Source organism: Cheilinus undulatus, linkage group 3 (genome assembly GCF_018320785.1).
Source record: "Cheilinus undulatus linkage group 3, ASM1832078v1, whole genome shotgun sequence".
In the NCBI taxonomy this organism is placed as follows: domain Eukaryota; kingdom Metazoa; phylum Chordata; class Actinopteri; order Labriformes; family Labridae; genus Cheilinus; species Cheilinus undulatus.
This window is the reverse complement of record NC_054867.1, coordinates 13,965,073-13,983,417: the sequence shown is the minus strand read 5'-3', so window position 1 is coordinate 13,983,417 and position 18,345 is coordinate 13,965,073. Positions and strand designations below refer to the sequence as shown.

The following is an 18,345-nucleotide window of genomic DNA, read 5'->3' as shown; positions in this document are numbered from 1 at the left end:
CTCAAAGCCCTGATGTTTCACCCAAAAAGAGAATAAAAATGAATAATCGTAAACATAAAAACTGAAACAGCTGTATGAGGCCCACAAGTCGCATATAATAAGCTATTTGACACCATTGTATAAAATCAAATGTATGCAATCAAACTCAGCTGATAAACCATCCAACCACATGGCAGCAAAGATAATTTCTGTCACCACCAGCCAGACTTGAACCCAGGTCAACTGCTAACATGGAGCGCACCTTAAACCACTAGGCCACCTGCACCCCAACCACTGCTGCTAGTATTGTTAAGAAAAGCACAGACCCCTGTGAGCATGTGCCCCATGAATCAGCCTGCTCTTATATCATTACTTTATGACAAATTCTGTTGACAATCAGGCTTAAGCTCCACGGTCTAATTGTGCTGGCCCCACTGTGGACTGCACATGAGTTTTCAGGCATCATGGGATGTTGTTAATTTTAATACTATTAGGACCAAGACTTGAATGCTGGCTTTGCACATAAAATATCTTAGAGTTAAAACTCAGTCTGATCTGTTCTAAGGCAGGCTTTTTCTACTCTTTGACATTACAAATGTGTCCTATTTCAGCTAAAAAAACTATAGCTGTAAAATTAAACTAGGTGCATAATTACAACATCCTCTAAAAGAATCCACTTTCTTTTCTGGATTTGGCACAATACACTTCAGATCAGCTATAACCTTGACACACTTCTCAACCTCCTCTTCAGAGAACAGCTGAGGAGTGGCGTCTGATTTTATTGTAGTCTTCTTCTACACCTCCCCATCAGTGTGCAGTGGTGACATGGGAACAGCTGTCAGATGTGGGGCCGGATAAGAGGCGTTCGATGCTCGCTGTGACAGCACATTGATGTCCATGCTGTGGGCCCCTTTGCTCCCTGCCACGGCTCTGCAAAATATTCTCAGACAAGACCGTTGAGCTGTGAGTGGCAGTGGCCGAAGCTCCCACAGGAGGCACAGTGGCATTCTGGATTTTGGCACTATGCCATACTAGATGGAAAAGTGGGAGTGTCTGAAAATGTGTTAAAATTACAGAGTCAAGCTCTGTGGTATTACAGTTTAAATATTCATCATGTACCAAACACACTTATTGTGTTGCTTGGCCCCCTTGATACAAGGAATCCACCCTGATTATACTAATAAAATCTCAGAATTTAGCATGAAATCTGGCTTGATTTGTCCAGACAAAAACATTAAATCAAAATTAAACAGCATTAAGAGGTGAACATAACAGAATACAGGTTAGCTGATTGACCCATCACTCCCATATTGTGAGAACTGTTTAGAAGTTTTAATCAGCTACTGATTTACTCTAAAGATACTGTATTTTAATTATGAACCAATAGGCCGACAGTATGGCTAAGCCCCACCCCCTTTGCTCACTTGGGTAAACAATCCCAGCCCAAGTCAAGTTCATGGTTTTCAGTTGGGTGGTTTTAACCACAGCCTACTGCTACAGTTAAAACTGAGACTAAGACTACCTTTAAAAGATTACACAGAATGAAAAGTTAAAGGGATATTTCAGTGTTTTCGAAGTTGGATTATATAAGGTACTTGGCCATAGGAGTGGCATTAGCCTCTAGGGATTTCAATATGTATTGCCCCTTCAAACAGGGCGCACTTGGAGAAGCTTGGCATTACAGCACCACATACTTTAGTGAGTTTTAGGTAAAAATGGGTTAGAAAAAAAAAAACAATTCAATTGTACACTATATTCTACAGTTTTGAAGCTTTTTATTTTTCACAGAGAAAGCTGCTGTGTTTGGAACTATTTTAAAATGCAAGCTTCAGCTATCAGCTTATGCATTCTTCAGTCTCAGCATATCTGATCAGCTGTTTGGTCTGTAGTCTTCATCAGAGACAACAACAAACTAAAATAAAACGAGTTTTTCACTCAAGCAGCTGACACAGTGTTTCCATAGAGTAAACATATCATGCTGACTATAGCTTCTTTTATCAGTCAGTGGAATAACAAAGCAACAGTCATAAATTTAATTGGAGATTTCCATTTCCATTTTTCTGGTTGGTATCTGTTTTTCCAATTTATATTTTCAAAGTTGCTGAAGGTCTGTAAGACACCAGTGTTGAGCAAGGTAGGGCACTGGATGGGCAGTGATGCAGGTATCTGTGAGCTTCTTTTCTTGATCATGTCCAGAAAAAAGGTGTGTCCCACTTAGCTGTAACTCTTCATGTTTGTAAGCTCACAGTATACACCCCTACACCACCAGGTAACTTGTGATCTGTCCTGCTGACCAGTCTTCACTAAAGTTTCTCTCCCTCTCTCTCTCTTTCCACTGAGTCTCAATCTGGAGAAGTTGTTTCTCTGTGTATCTCAGGTCTTAAAAGTACCCACTCATATTCACAGTAAACGGCATGTCATCGTCACTCAAGACTGAATCGCTCATTTTAGTTGATTTTTTTTAGTTTAGTTTGTTGTTGTTTTTTCTGATGAAGCACACAGACCTAAAAAGCTGATTGGAAGATGACAATACACTGAGGCGGAAGAACACGTAGCCACAGCCGAAGCTTGCACTGGAAAATAGTGCTAAACACGGAGACTTGGGTTAAAACAAAACAATAAATGCTTCAATATGTTGGTTATAGCATAAGCCAAAATTGGTTTTGGGACAATTCTGACCTTAAACTCACTAAATCACGCAGAGCAACTGTACCCATCCATATCACTGTATGGTCTTGCTTCCTTACCAGTACAACCAGTGAGTCCAGGGGGCCAGGCCCACTGAAATCCCTGGAGCAGGAATGTCAGACTCAGTCACAGCAGGGGCCGAAAAAAAAAATCAAAAGTTAAAGTTATGATTTTTAACAAGTTAAAGTACTAAATAAAATTCAAAATCATGAGTTTTACGGGTCAAAATACGAGATAAAATTCAAAACCGTTAGTTTAAAAGGTCAAAAGATGGGATTAAAAAAATTTAAGTTTTGAAACAAAATGGTCAATATTTTGGATTAAAAGTTATCCTTAGGAGTTATAAAGGTCAAGATATAAGAAAAAATTCTAAATCAAGAGTTTAGAAGGTGAAAATATGAGATAAAATTCAAAGTCATGAGTTTAAACTGTGAAAATATTAGACACAATTCAAGATCAAGATTTTGAAAGGTCAAAATATGAGATAAGACTAAAAATACTGAGTTATAAAAGTCCAAAGATGAGATAAAAATGTGATATTTTAAATTGAAAAGGTTAATATTTGGGATTAAAATTCCAAATTAGGAGATGAAAATGTCAAAATGTCAGATACAATTCTAATTTATTTGTTTAAAATGTCAAAATATTGTTATGTTTGGTAGTGTGGTTGGACCCAGAATGCGGAAACAGAGGAGCAGGTTTGAACAGTTTTATTGTGCAGGTAAGTGAATAAGGGAGGGGGGATTCCAAGAGTCCAGGTGAGTGAGAGAGTGCGCTGGTGCTGGCTGCGGTGATCTGGGCTGGAGGCACTGGAAAAAGAGGAGAGGCACGTTAGAAGAGGGTTCACAAAAATACAGCACTGGAATTCACTAATAACAATCATCAAAATAGCACAAGAAACTTCTCTGGAGATCTCGAGAGAGAACCTGGAGCTGGAGTTACCGTGAGGTAAGTTCTGCAAGACTCAGGCGCTGTAGAGAGCTGCAGCCGATCTTAAGTAGTGTCCGTCAAATGAGTGATTCGCTGCAGGTGTGACTCTCCACAGCACCGGGGGGGAGGGGTGGATGCCTCAGGGAGAGCAGAGTAAAGTTAGCAGCCAGGACGATACTCCGGAAACCAGAAGTAACCAAAATAATACACAGAATACAAATTAAAACACCACAAATATGACTTAAAAATTGTTATAGATTGTTATACCGGAGGAAATTTGCAGACCTCATACTGGTGGGCCAGTTATAATAAGAATATGATATGATCTGGTGGGCTGGGTATAACTGAGCCATGGGCTGGATTTGGTCCCCGATCCTTGAGTTCCACACCCCTGCTCTAGAGGCTTATGCTACTACTATTGCCAAGTACCTTATGTAATCCAACTTCAAAAATGCTGAAATATCCCTTTAATGTGATAAAGTTAAAGTTGGCCACAACATTAGGGGGGATCAGCGAAGTATCAGTAATGTTACATGGCAAAATTCTAAATTGTGTGCTCACCAGGCTCTCATTGTTAACATCTATACATGCATGTAGCACAACTTGCCATAGACTGGAGTAAATAAATGGAATGGAATTATGATATCAGTATGGAGAACATACAAATGTCTAAACCAATTCAAGCAAAGCATCCACTGACTCCCAGAGTGAGAGTAGAGGTAGCTGGTTTCCCATGTTTATGGTTTCTTTTCTAAATGCACCTAAGCAAACTGGCAGACAGCATCTGAGGGCGCCATTGCAGCAGCAGTCATGCCAGATGGCCCTTGATCTTATTGTCTAAAGAGGAGAAATTCTACGTATTTGTCAGTTGGTTGGGACTGAAAAAAACATGCATAGATACAGACCATAAAAAAAATGCTGTTCGAAAGACTCATCATTTATATGAAAGTATTATAATTAAGTACTTCTGTAGGATATTTTGGTTCCATTTTGGGGCCTTCAAAGCTATTATGTGAAGAATAAAAACAGACCTTGCCATCAAAAAATGGTAAATGAGTGGAGACTAGTCAGGACTTTGGCTCTTTTCCACTGGTGATTTGTTTACTGCATGAGATCAGGTTTGGCATCTGAAGGAAACCACAACAGAAGGCTGGCAGGATGGAGAATAGCAAGACAAACAACCATAAAGGCAGTGTTTCATGAGATCACTGCCTGGCTCGGGAAATCAGATGATGTTTGCATCAGCCTGAGGAGGGAGAAAACTGAGAGGCATTGTTTAAGAGGAAATAAAATGTAGTGTGTCTCTCCTGAGTCTTTCAGCCAGCAGTCAAAAAATGTGAAGCCTCGAAAGACTCACACAGAGTACGGCCTCATTGTCATTCAAAATAATGCAAGCATAGCAAGCACTATATCTGCTTTATAACTCAAAATATGAGGGAGAGATTCTGCTCTGCCTTTCCATGCCACAGCAGAGCTGTTCGAAATGAAACTGAGGTCAAAAGAAAAACGCTTTCTCTTACGGGATACTTTCCAAAAGAAAACAAACACAATAATTTGAGGTGATTTAAATTGCAACCTTTGTGCATTGTTGTAAAAAAAATATTAAAATGAGTTCAATTTAAAATTAAACAGAAGTTTTTAAGTGACATTTGTGCTTAAATGTAAGTAATGTGTACACTACCCCCTACAATTAAAGCTTTTCACAATGGAAAAAGGTGTTTTCGCTCTTCTTGCGGTCCACTTTAGCATGACTTTATCCAATGGCTGCTGCCACAGTAGCTATTAGCTCAGATGTAGCTGTAGGAAAGAGGCAGTTAAATTGGAAATTGACATTTATTTTTAAAACAAGAGCAAAGAGCTAAAATTGAATAAAACGCCTGTTAAACAATATATTTTGCAAAATGAGTAGAAAGTCCTTGTCTTTGGCGTACTATTTGGTATCAAATCCAAAGTCGACTATGATACCAGAGGACAAGAATACACCATTTGCTTTTCAGGATGAGGCTGGTGCAGAATACATTGTATTGTACAAATATATCATACATTTTGTGTTTGGATGTGATGCTAGAAAATCACTGCTTTCATTAGGTTGCATATGTGACTCTACAAATTGATCACTAATTCATTTGTAGAGAGAGGAGGTTATCATCATCAATTCACAGTTTATTTCTCCTCTGGGTGAGCCAATAATTATTAAGAAATATAAGATATGAAAAGATCAACTAGCAGGCATTGAAATCCCTTCAGCCCCATTACTAATGTGGATGGAATCATATAGAACTAGTCCTTATGAAACTGAACTGTAAACAGCCAAAGATAAACAGCCCCTTTAGCAATAACTGGATATGTTTAGCTTTAGTGTTAGTGTTAGTCTTAAGATAAAGTCAATCTGAACAGGCTGATTTTATTCAAGCTATCACATCCTACCTTCTCCTCTAATAATATGAAATGTGTTTTCTAGAGCCTGGAGTATTTTTCTTCTGCTGCTCACAGGTTTAAACATTCACCTTTGTCAGAGGAATAATCCTGTGAATCAGTGTTAAGGAAATATCCAATCCTTGCATGAGATAATTGCCCCTTCCAGCTTTAGCTGTGCAGATGGAAAACACTGATTGATGTTGAAATACTTCTCTGAAGACTTGTTAGAAGCTGCTTTCTCATACATCAACTAAACTGCCAGGAGAGATTGTTAGGTCCATAAGGAAACATCAGAACATTACACCATAAAGCACAATGGATGAAGGGTTAGAAAATCAGGTTGTTATTGCATTATTTCAGATGTTTCATTGATGGTGTTTCTGGGTGAATTAGGCATCAGCAGGATGATCTCTATTTCATTTGTTCTCACTCATACTGAGCTGAAAGTGTGGCTGTCATATCTATTTTGACAGTTTCTATGGTAACAGATGCTCAATATTGTTGGTCAGGTGTTTATTGTCTCAAGCAGACCATCTAATTCATGTCAGGTGTGGACCTCACAATGTCAATCAATTCTGTTAGCAGAAAAACAGAAATTACCACTGACAGGCAGTAGAAATATTTGTGCAGCTTCAAACAAAAGTGTTAGATATGATATGGGATTTCTTGGGTTTGCGGTTGTCTGGGTTGTGCCTATACAGGGTTGTAAGGTGAACCATCAAATATAACTGGAACACCAAAGACAGGTCTTTGTTTCACTCTATATGTTGAGTTTTGGCATTCTGTGACATGACAAACTGATGGGTTTAAAAACTGCTGTTTAGCTCAGCGTCAAGTTTTTCTCAAGTTTTGTTGTGTAGTCAAAAACATCAATCCTTCCATGCATCTATCCACCTAACCATCCATCCATCCATCCATCCATGCAGCTATCCACCTAACCATCCATCCATTCATCCATCCATGCATCTATCCACCTATCCATCCATTCATGCATCTATCCACCTATCCATCCATCCATGCATCTATCCACCTATCCATCCATCCATGTATCTATCCACCTATCCATCCATCCATGCATCCATCATCCATCCATCCATCCATCCATCCATCCTTCCATCTATCCATGCATCCATCCATCCATGCATCTATCCACCTATCCATCCATCCATGTATCTATCCACCTATCCATCCATCCATCCATCCATGCATCCATCATCCATCCATCCATCCATCCATCCATCCTTCCATCTATCCATGCATCCATCCATCTCTGCATCCATCCATCTATCCATCCATCCTTCCATCTATCCATCCATCCATCCATCCATCCATCCAAGCATCCATCCATCCATCCATCCATCCATGCATCCATCCATCCATTCATGCATCCATCCATCCATTCATGCATCCATCATCCATCTATGCCTCCATCCATGCATCCATCCATTCATCCATCCATCCATCCATGCATCCATCCATCTTCCACTTATCCGAGGTTGGGTCTGTATGGCAGCAATCTGCTCGTAGAGCAGAGGTGTCAAGTGTCAAGTAACTAAGTACAAATACTTCATTACCTTACTTAAGTAGAAATTTTGGGTATCTATACTTCACTGGAGTAATTATTCTTCAGCCAACTTTTTACTTCTATTCCTTACATTTTCATGCAGTTATCTGTACTTTCTACTCCTTACATTTTAAAAATAGCCTTGTTACTCCTATATTTTATTTCAGCTTATTTACATTCTGGTTTGTCATCATCAACCCCCCCCCCCCCCCAAATTTTGATTTGAAGTGTTTTTGTGTCTCTATAGTCCTTGCAGGAAGTATAGGATAGTGATAGTCTAAAATGTTTTTTTTTTGTATGGTGAAGTGCTAAAATTGCTCTTCCCTGGAGATAAGGGGCCTAGCCCACTCCAAAAATATCCATAGATTACAGACAAATTTTAACTTTATCTGCAACTCAATAACCTTTATTTTAAAATTTGGTTAAAGCTTTAAACATGATAGCCCTGCTCAGTTTATTATTGCTTTATTACAAGTATTTATCTGAACTAACTTATCTTAAAAGCCCCCTCATCATTGTTTATCAAAGATCCCGCTCATGGAAAACATGGTTTGCAAAGATAGATCAATTATGAAGAAGTTATATTCAGAAAGTAAAGAAAATGAACACAAGCTAAAAATACACCACGGATCACAGCAAGGTCACTGAAAAGTTCTATAGACAGTTTCTTCTCCGTTTCCGGCCCAGTGGAGAGGTAATGCTCCTCTTCACTTCAGAGTTAGACCATCCCTATTACCATACTCAGGCATTAACATATTGTGCTATTTATAGACATCTCACTCTGCAGCTGCTCATGGGCAGGATTACAGAGTCACCCAATTCACAGGAATTACAGGTAACATTTTGCCTGTCAGTGGCTGCATTGCGGTGGCTAATGTTGTAATGTGTGGGTTCATTTTGCTCTGTTAAGGCAGAGACATATCAAAAGCTTTTATAGGAGTTTGTATTAGAAACCACACAAAGTATGATCAGATCAGAGGACACTTTGCATGTAAGAAAATCTGAAGATTAAAAGTTACAGTTGTTAATTTTTCACTCTTTCCCCAAAACTAAGCTGATCATTCTGGTACAGAGTAAATTTCAGAAAGTCATGAGGGAAAGTCAAGTGATTAGGTTATTCAAAGTAATTAGCAGCTCTTTTATTGTTCTAATAGGTCTGAGGCTGTTATGCTCGATGCTTTACAAATGTTTGGCATGCAAGGCATCATGGAGTCCTATCAAAAAAAACAACACAATATGAAGTATTCCTGCTTGACAAAGTATAACTTGCAATAATTAAGGTTGAATAAAGGCATTCTGTGAAATTGCATTGTCAGTGATGGTGACTCAGTACTTTTCTCAAGGGCTGTAAGCAGAGGAATTAAAGGAATTTTAAGATTCAGGCATGTAGACATCTACATTTGTGGTTTGAGCCTTATTCAGACAGAATATTTGCAATTAAAATAATCTATCACTGAGGTGAAGAACAGGAAAGACAAAGATAAAAGTAATTTAAAAACCAAAAAGCATGAGCAAAAGACTAATTTGGTGTTTGATATTCAGCATAACTCTACTTTCCTCTACAGACCAGCCTCACTGGTGACCTTCTGGGTGTTTGCAACGTTGTTAAGTAAACATGTGTTTACTGGTGCTGTGCTGAGATATGGCAGGGTTTTAGTCTACATTATTTGAGCAGACCATGACTTTAAGATTTAGCTAAACTTAGAAATTCATATACAGGTGCATTTCAAAACATTAGATTTGTTATGTAAACGTTATTTTATCCTGTGATTTGCTTCAAAAAATAAAACTTCCATAAATTTAAGATTCAACTCATACAAAGTGAAACATATCAAAACTATTTTTGTCTTAACTTTACATTACATTACACATTACAGCTTACAGCTCATGAAAATTAAAAAAAAAATCCACTATCTCAAAATGTTAGAATATTGTGGAAAAGTCCAATTTGCAGAGGTTTTCTGAGCCTTTATTCTAACTCTGGTTCAGTACACACAACCACAATCATGGAGAAGACTGCTGACTTGAAAAAAAAAAAAAAAACTTCAGAAGAAAATCATTGAAATTCTTCACAAGCAGGGTAAGCCACAGAAGGTCACTGCTGAAAGGGCAGGCTGTTCTCAGGGGATGTACCAAAGCATATTCATGGAAGGGAAACGTGTGTTAAGAAAAGGAGCACAAGGAACAGGGATGGGCTCAGGGTTGTCAAAGGCAAGTTTTAATTCTTAAATTAAATCACGGGAGAAAATGAACTTTGTAATGATATTCTAATTTTTACTCCTAATTTGGGGGGGCTTTCAATACATATTTGGACCAAAAAATTATTGTTATTATCAATATTAATAACAACAACAACAACAACAATAATAATAACTATTCCAAAAAGAAATTTATTTCTGTAGCTTAAGTGAATGTAGAAAAAAGGGATTTTTAGATATCAGCTCGGGCATGGGACAAAATATACATCATGTTCAGAAAGCCATCCTAAAATAAATAGTGCAAATTTTAGGTCAGCACTGATTTATATTGCATCATTGTGCTATCTTAACTTCACTAGTATTTATTGTGCACTTACAGAGTTGAATTGTTTATATATCTGCATGTCTTTAATCTGTTTTATGTAAAATTGGTCAAATGAGTGCATTCAGTTGTGATGGGATATTTGGTAGTCATAGAAACCCATCACCAACCCTCTTCTACATGAGGCAAAACTCAGCAGTAAAACGGAGGAATCATTTTTCTTTACATTAAAATGAAACGTGCAGTAAACAGAGAGAGAAAGCTAAAAAGAAAGTGAAACCTTTACTGAGTATAATACAAGCTTCTACTGCTTTAAATTTCCGTGTGTGCCGTGAACGCCACATACGGCGCTTACGCACATTCTACGTCGGAGTGGGGCAGGAGGAGAGGGACACTGTAAAGTAACACTGTCTAAATAACGTTGAATGTAGGTTATACAGGCTGGGAACTGACAAATAACTTTAAGTTGATCTGTTAAGAAAGAAATACAGTGATATTTTCCAGTCCCAGCTTGTGTCCAGCAGCCGTTCAGTGACCAGCGTTATTCTACCCACAGCAGCAGGTGAGTCACATCGGCTGGAGCTAGCTTCTGAGCCGTGAAACTGTCCCAGGCTGGTGCAGCAGTTTGAGGAGGACCTTTGTGCATACAACGATGAAAACAGCTGGGTAATATTAGTAACATTCTCCATACACGGTGCATGGAGGCACAATGAATACGCGGACACACTACCTTATGCCGTTGCGTCTTTGGAAATGTTTACATGCTACTGCGCATGCCTAGGAATAGGCTGCTGTCGAATGGGATGCATTCCACAGCGTTTTACATAGCATGTGTGTCACTCACATGCGTGTTTATATGTAGGGACGTAGGCGACGCCAAAGGGGTGTCTTGTAGAGATGCAACATTAAGAAGGGAGGGGAAACAAGTTTACGTGGTTTACGTAAATTTCTCCGTAGCTTCCTCGAGAAGCAGCGTCCGTTTCTGTGGAGGGCAGCAGCTGGATCTGCAGCCAATGATGCTGTCAGCGGTGAAGACTTTAGTTAGAGTCTGCGTCCGTACGCATCCAACACTTCTACCACAACGACACCTACTACTACTACTGCTTAAATAAATATATAAATAAATAAATCAGTTGCAAAGCACTGTTCTCTCTTTGTAACCTACACCTACCTGGTTCAGCCTCATCTGAGGAGAATTAAAATTACCTGCCCTTATATGCTTACAAATATTTGTAGACAGGGCTTGACATTTACTTCTGCAAACTAGTCAAACGTGGGCAGATTTCAGTTGTGTGTGACCTTGACCAGCCACTATGGCCAGTGGAATTTATCATCTTGACAACCTATGTTTCGCTTAGGCCGTGCTTGTTTCTCAGCGTCAGTGTTAATGATTTAGATACTTGTAAAAATGAGACGGGTGTGTTCAGACAAAGCTCAGATTTCCCCCGTAATACCTGCAAAGTTGATGATAAGAGTCTGTAAATGAAAACTGAGCGTTGAACACATGTTGACAACTTTTACAAATATGAACTCAATGCAGCAAATCCAAACCATTTATTATTTAACATAAAATTTAAAGCTTTATTTTACACATTTAAAGACACTTCGACCATAAATGATGACAGAAGTTTAAAGGAGAATAAAGTCCAGAGGTTTGACACTCAACATGGTGGAGATTTATCAGTTTGACAATTAGAGATATTTATGAAACCCTCTTAAAGGTTTATTTAACAGCCATGTTTTATCATTAGTTTAAACTTAATGTCCATAAAGAAAACAAGAATCATGTGTTATGGTTGTCAGTTATTCTTCAAATAAAGAAAATTGGTATAAGCAAAAAAAGGCTCATCAGCAGGTCAGACCAGGACAAATGTAGAAGATCACAGTATATATGCTGCCTCTATCTGACAAATAACAGGAGCATTTTATCTCCAGTGTCTCAGTGACTGTCTCTATCACTGAAGTTTGACACATGTCTTTATAGTGTGCTGTTTCAGATGTATGGGTAGAGGTGATATATTAAGAGGAGAGCTTATATTGATCAGGTTGATGAGGGAAAACAGAGGATTTGTTTCATCTCATACCAGATGTGCACAGTTTGGTATAGAACACAGAGTTTCCCAACAATGACATTTTGGCTAGTAGAAACAGTGCTTTGAACAACCACTAGTCATAGTGGCAGGTGAGCACAAAAGTGATATAAGAATATAATAAGCGGTGGTGGTGGTGATGGGGGGAGGGGGGTTGTGCAGATGTCTGCTGTGTAATGGTCCAGTGAAAGTTGTTTCTCAGATTAACATTACGTCAGGATTTGTTATGATTGATTTATTAAGTTTAGTGTGTATTTTATAGGCCTCTAATTAGACATGTGCTACTGCTTTATAAATAACAGTAGTTAGTACCACATTCATTATAATATTTATGGTGACAATACAGTTTCTAATTTGAATAATCCTGTCTCCATTCCTACAGCTGAGTTAGGTTTTTGATGTAGTACTTTGTTTTATTCAAAAGAACCATAATATGAGAAACAGGACAAAATGTAATGTAAACTATAAACATAAGTTAAGACCATAAATAATTAAATATGAGAGGTTATCATGACTGTAGCCTTTTTTTTTTGCTTTTTAAGTGTAATAGATTGTGGTATGTTCATGGATCGTCCAGTGAATTAGGAATCTATTTATTGTACATTGGCAGACTAGGGGCCCGCAAACACCATCTTGCATAGGGCCCCCACAAAGCTAGAAACGGCCCTGAACAAAAGCTACAAGTAGAATTTTTACACTGTAACGTGTAAAATTATTTTTAAAAAGACTTCTTCAATGTCATATTTATTAGTAAAGTTCTTGTATTACCTTAAAGGTCACATATTTGACTCTTTTAAGACAAGTTTCTCAGAGGTCCCCAAAAGACGCCTGTGAAGTCTGTTGCTGATTTTTGCATGTCTAAAAACCCCTCTGTTCCAGCCTTTTTCGGAACAAGCCGTTTCTGTGTCTGTGGCTTCAAATGTTTATGAACTGTCTGACTCCGCCCCTGACCACAACCCCGGATGTGGCACTCCTCATGTTACAATGTCACAGACACTTTTATCCAAAGTTAAGGACCTTGCTGGGATTTCGAACCATCAATCTCCCAGATCAGCGTCATCAGGGTAACTCACTGAGCTATCTAGCATCTCAGCTGGCAGCTGAGAGGAAGATCAGGAGATGAGGGTGGAACTTTCTTCCAAGCAGGGAGGGCCAACAAAACCTGGGGGCGGTGCTAACTCCCCACATGAGGTCATGAGGGTAAAATCTGAGAACGGGTTGTTTTAGCACACATTTTCTGAAAAGTGGAGAAAGAGAGGGTGGAAAGAAATGGATTTTTCTGTTATTTGAAGGGATTGTGGACAGGCCAGGGGCATACGTGCGGCAGGCACATCCCTTTAAAAATCACTTGGTAAGGTTTGAACTGTAAGTTGTGGGCACTAACATTTTCTAGTGAGCCCAGAACTTGGCTGACTTTCTGGCGTCTCTGAGGAAAGTGTTGTCCTATGCAACAGTACGTGACAAAGTTTATAAAAACGTTGATAACTTCTGAACCGTAAGTCATAGAAACTTACTCTTTTTTTCTTCTGAAAGCTGACCATGTTAGTTCGTTTGCTACCATCAATGTCTCCGTAGTTCTAAAGGACGCTGTTGTCGTGAACCTGGAACTTTGGTGAATTTTCGGGGTCTTTGGAGATTAAATCCACAGCGTTACATCTGATAATAAGCGTCTTTTTATCCCTTTTTAATCCATTTTCGATCTTGTACTTTGACTTTCTTCGGTGGGCAGCCATATTTGTTTGACATGCAAAGTATTGTGGGGGTTGTAGTCAACCAGTTGCTACTGCTTAGAGGAGTAGAGACGCAGGAGTAGAGAGTAAACAATGATAAATGCAACTGTTAATTCACATGTCCACCATTATCTAATATGAGACTATTTTACAGCGTTTTAACGTTGTCTAAGTTGCATCTTTGTGAGATAAACAAAGGTAATATAAATATAAGAATTTGTGTTCATGTACAGTTTATTTCCTGTGTTTATCAATGTTCTTAATTCATGTATTGGCCGATATATTGGTTATCGGCCAATATATCGAATATTGGCCGATATATCAGATATCGGCTTTTTTTTTTTTAGCCCCAATATCGGTATCGGCATCGGCCCCAAAAAAATCCCATATCAGTCGGGCTCTGATCTGTATCTCTCATATGCATGTTGAACAAGAAACCTCACTAGATATCTGCATTTTGAGTAAATTTGAGCTCATAAACTCACCTGGGGGCTGCCACATTTTGCTCCACACTGGTGGTGTGATGTCACATAGCCATGGCATGGGAATGGCGTGGGCGCTCTGGCCTGCTGCATGTCATTCACATTTTGTGCAGCTTACTTGCGATGGACCACAATCATCTCTGATTGTGAGTTAAATCGGCCAAGCTCATTCCCTGTAACGTGGACCCGATGCATATTTTGAATCTTTATCAAAAATATCAGCTTTCTTTCAGTCAGCAATATTGGGTAAGAGAAAAAATAAAGCAATGCAGACAGCCAACTGCAAGCCTATTTTGTTTTAACAGACTTCTTCATAAACTGATTGGCTGCTATGCAAAGTGCTTAACTATCCAGTACAAGCTTAGTCCTGTTTACCTTAATTCATGAATGATGGCATTGTCCTGACAATGGGGTTCAATGAGTGGGACCCTGGGATCTTGAGATAAACCACTTATCCACCAGTTAGAAAAATGGACCACAATATATTAACTTTTAACAATCTAGCCTCAGTAAAAGCACAAATTCATGAATTCAAATTTAGAATAAGCAACAAGGGAGCATAGAAATCAAACTCAGCCGACGAGTTCAACAAGTTTGCAGGCTTTGGAGCCACATTTAAACAAAGGATAACTCTCATCTGTGCTTCTGCAGTGATTTTTGATGCACTTAGCAGAAAGCATTTAACAAAAGAGGAGTCAGAATTAATCTGAGAGGAGCTGTAAATATTTACAGTTGTTTTGAGTGAATGGAATTGAAATGTCAGTTGTTATTCTTCACATTTTCCCCAGATGAAAACAGCAATGCCTGAAAAAGATGTCTCACAAAGAAGATAATGAAGGGAAAAAGAGGTGAGCAGCACAAACAAACAGCAAGACAGTTCCAAGAATACCATCTGAGCCTCTAGGGAAATCATTTCATGTAAATCTGATGCAGCAGCAGCGGATTGAACACCTTTTTGACTTTCTTCCCCCAGCCCTCACCGCACTGAACTGTACACCAGCATCCCTCGAACATGTCTGCCCATTGTGTACCACCCAGACTACAACATCACCTTCATGGGTCTTGAAAAGCTCCATCCATTTGATGCAGGGAAGTGGGGGAAAGTCATTCACTTCCTGAAAGGTAAGAGAATGAGAAATAGAGGGGTAGATCGGGAGGATGTTTCCCCGAGCTGATGTATATGGAATCACTCAGAGTGGATCAAAGAGGCAAAGTGAGGTAGAGAAGAGAAATGAGAGAGTGGAGAGGTGAGATATAGAAGCTGAAGAGGGGAATGCAGAGCAATAGAGCATAGATAATTAGAGAGAAGTCCCTGTGGGAGTCTTTTCAGGTACAGTAGATGAGGCCAAGCACAGGTTCCAAGGCCAAGGGAGAACAGTGACTTTCTAACTGGCACAACTTCACATGAAGTTGTTGTCAAATTGCTTCGTTGATTGTCTCTGCCACAAAAAGTTCTAAACTCAGCTTAATGAATTCACAAACTTTTAGAAGTTCAGAGTGCACATGAAGAACTGAGTTCCTGCTGACGGGAGGAAAATCTTTGATTTGTTTTTATTTACACTTGCAAAAATTGAAGTGAAAGTCGATGGTGTAGCAGATTTAGCGAGCATATTTAGACTGTCTTCCAAAGACAGTCCTCTGTATTAAAGTCAAAGTCAGAGCCAGTTATGAACACAAAAACAACTGAGTGGTTGAAATGATGAACCTCTGCCTTTCAGTGGTCTATTAACCATAAGAAATCTAATTAAAGCAGTAGCTACCCTTTGTAATTCTTTATTCTAAAACCATTTTAACGCATCACAATCAAAAAACATCCCCCTAAATTCAGGGCCTATCAAGTCTCTTTGCAAATCCTTTTTTTTCTGCAAGTTCAGTGGTTTGTCAGTTGTCACGGGTTTGCATGGTCTGGATAAATGTTTGTTGTTTATTTGCTGTTTATTTGGATCCCCATTAGCATTGGCGCATGGCCACAGCTGTTCTTCCTGGGTTCCATAAAATAAAATAGTTTACATACAAGTAGTACATACAATATTAAATGAAGTAAAACATAATTTACATACAATTTCATCCCCACCTCACAACTCCTAAAACACAGCAAACAACACATAAGTTGATAGACAATCCTAGATGATACCAAGTATGCCTTCAGAATTGAGAACAAAACAAACAACAGCAAAATAGCTTATTAAGAGCAACAAAAAAAGAAAAAAACAAAGTAACAAAATTTAAAAGTACCAAAAAATGTCATGAAATTTTAGAGACCTTTTTAATCCAACCTTCATCTGTTTACCCAATTGTTATCATTTGCATTTAAATTAGGATTAGATTAAACATATTACATGTCTTTATGTACGTGCACATTTTACATCTATAAAAAATAATGTCATACTTTTATCAACCAGCTACTTTTAAGTCATTTTTTAAATAAACCCAGTGTACTTGATTTTCTGATATTATCAGGTAGTTTCCATTTAGTGATTGCCCTGTACATGACACATGTCTGTAGAATACGTGTCTTAGCTAAAGGCAAAGCAAAGAGACCTTTTGAACCGTAACTCATATTGTGACCATGAATTTCATCAACACGTACTAACTTAGAATGTAGACATCTAGGTTTTTTTAATAAACACAGTTTTTCATAAAGGAGAGAAGATTATAATCAAGCCTGTCTTCAACTTCAGGCCATTAAAGCCATTAGCTCTAATAGGGTCATGGAGGACCATGCGTGAAGCTCTATTTTGCACAAGTTGTAGCTTTTGAATGTCTTTTTTGATGCACATGACCAGGCTGCAGAGCAGTAATCTAAATGTGATAATGCTAGCGCTTGGGTTTCAAGTTTAACAGAATAATCATTTAGGAAGTAAGTGTTTCTTTTAGTTGCAGACACGGCTCTTCCCATTTTAGTTACAGTGTTATCAATGTGAGTGGTCCATGACAATTTATTATCAAGGGGTAAAGGTCATAATGATAGAAGCCCAATTATTGCTGTATCAATTTATCACCTTTCTAACAAGAACATTTAAAATTACATTAAAAACTGCAACTTACAATACATTTTTCAAAAGGGTTCGAATTTGAATTAATAACTCAATGTTTACCTTCAGTATTGAGTTAAATTGAGGCTGTGCCAAGACAGAAATCCAAAAAAAAAATTCCACCAGGCTGACAATTAATTGTCACTCCAAAAAAATTTCAGATTTTGATGTAATGTCTGTAAATGTCAGAATTTTTTTTCTATCTCTGATTTAAAGCTGGACAGTCGAAAGGGATACTTCTTTTAGATTTTATGTTTGCAGCGAAGAATACTTGGTTAAAAGACTGACAAGTAAAGCTATTTAACTGTCAAAAAATGAACTTGTTAGTGCCCTCTACTGGATGAACAATGCACTGGGGATGAATGACATGCAATTGAAAAGACATTGCACAACAATATTATTTCATTTACGTTACAGTGATAAATTAAAATACAGGTATAAACAAGTGACAGAATGGCATACAAATGACCGTCGTGATTTAGTGATGAAGCATAAGAGGTAGTTTATCATATCAAGATCTAAAGCAGTTCTCCCACTAAAGGCAGCTTGGTTCAGGGGAAGAATCTCAAGTAATGCATATTAGCTTGATACTAAAACAGAAAACATAGTTTTGCTGTTAAAGTTAACTTCCACAGATAACGATCACTTAAATAGTAAGCTGTAGCAACACTGAACGGACTAATTCACTTTTGACTTGAAAATTTTAATTTGCAGTCAACTAAATAAGTGTCCGGACAGGGACACTTTTTTTTTTATCATGTATCATCACCTACCACCACAACAGATCTAAAATAAAACAATCAATATGTGACTGAGGTGTAGGCTTTCGGCTTTATTTAAAGGGTTTTCACAAAAAATATGGCATTTATTATTTTAGAAATGCAGCCATTTTATTCAGAGTAGCTCCAC

General features: G+C 38.3%; 1 protein-coding gene across 1 annotated transcript in view; it reads left to right on the top strand.

The window, feature by feature from the left end:
* The first annotated feature begins 10,001 nt into the window (after nt 1-10,001).
* The window catches only part of hdac11 (histone deacetylase 11), a 47,051-nt gene continuing 38,707 nt past the window's right edge, over nt 10,002-18,345 (top strand). Inside the window, exons 1-3 of the mRNA XM_041783954.1 lie at nt 10,002-10,661; nt 15,190-15,249; nt 15,375-15,523. Of these exons, the coding sequence (XP_041639888.1) occupies nt 15,215-15,249; nt 15,375-15,523 (184 nt within the window). The 5' untranslated portion in view covers nt 10,002-10,661; nt 15,190-15,214. The remainder of the gene's footprint in view (nt 10,662-15,189; nt 15,250-15,374; nt 15,524-18,345) is intronic.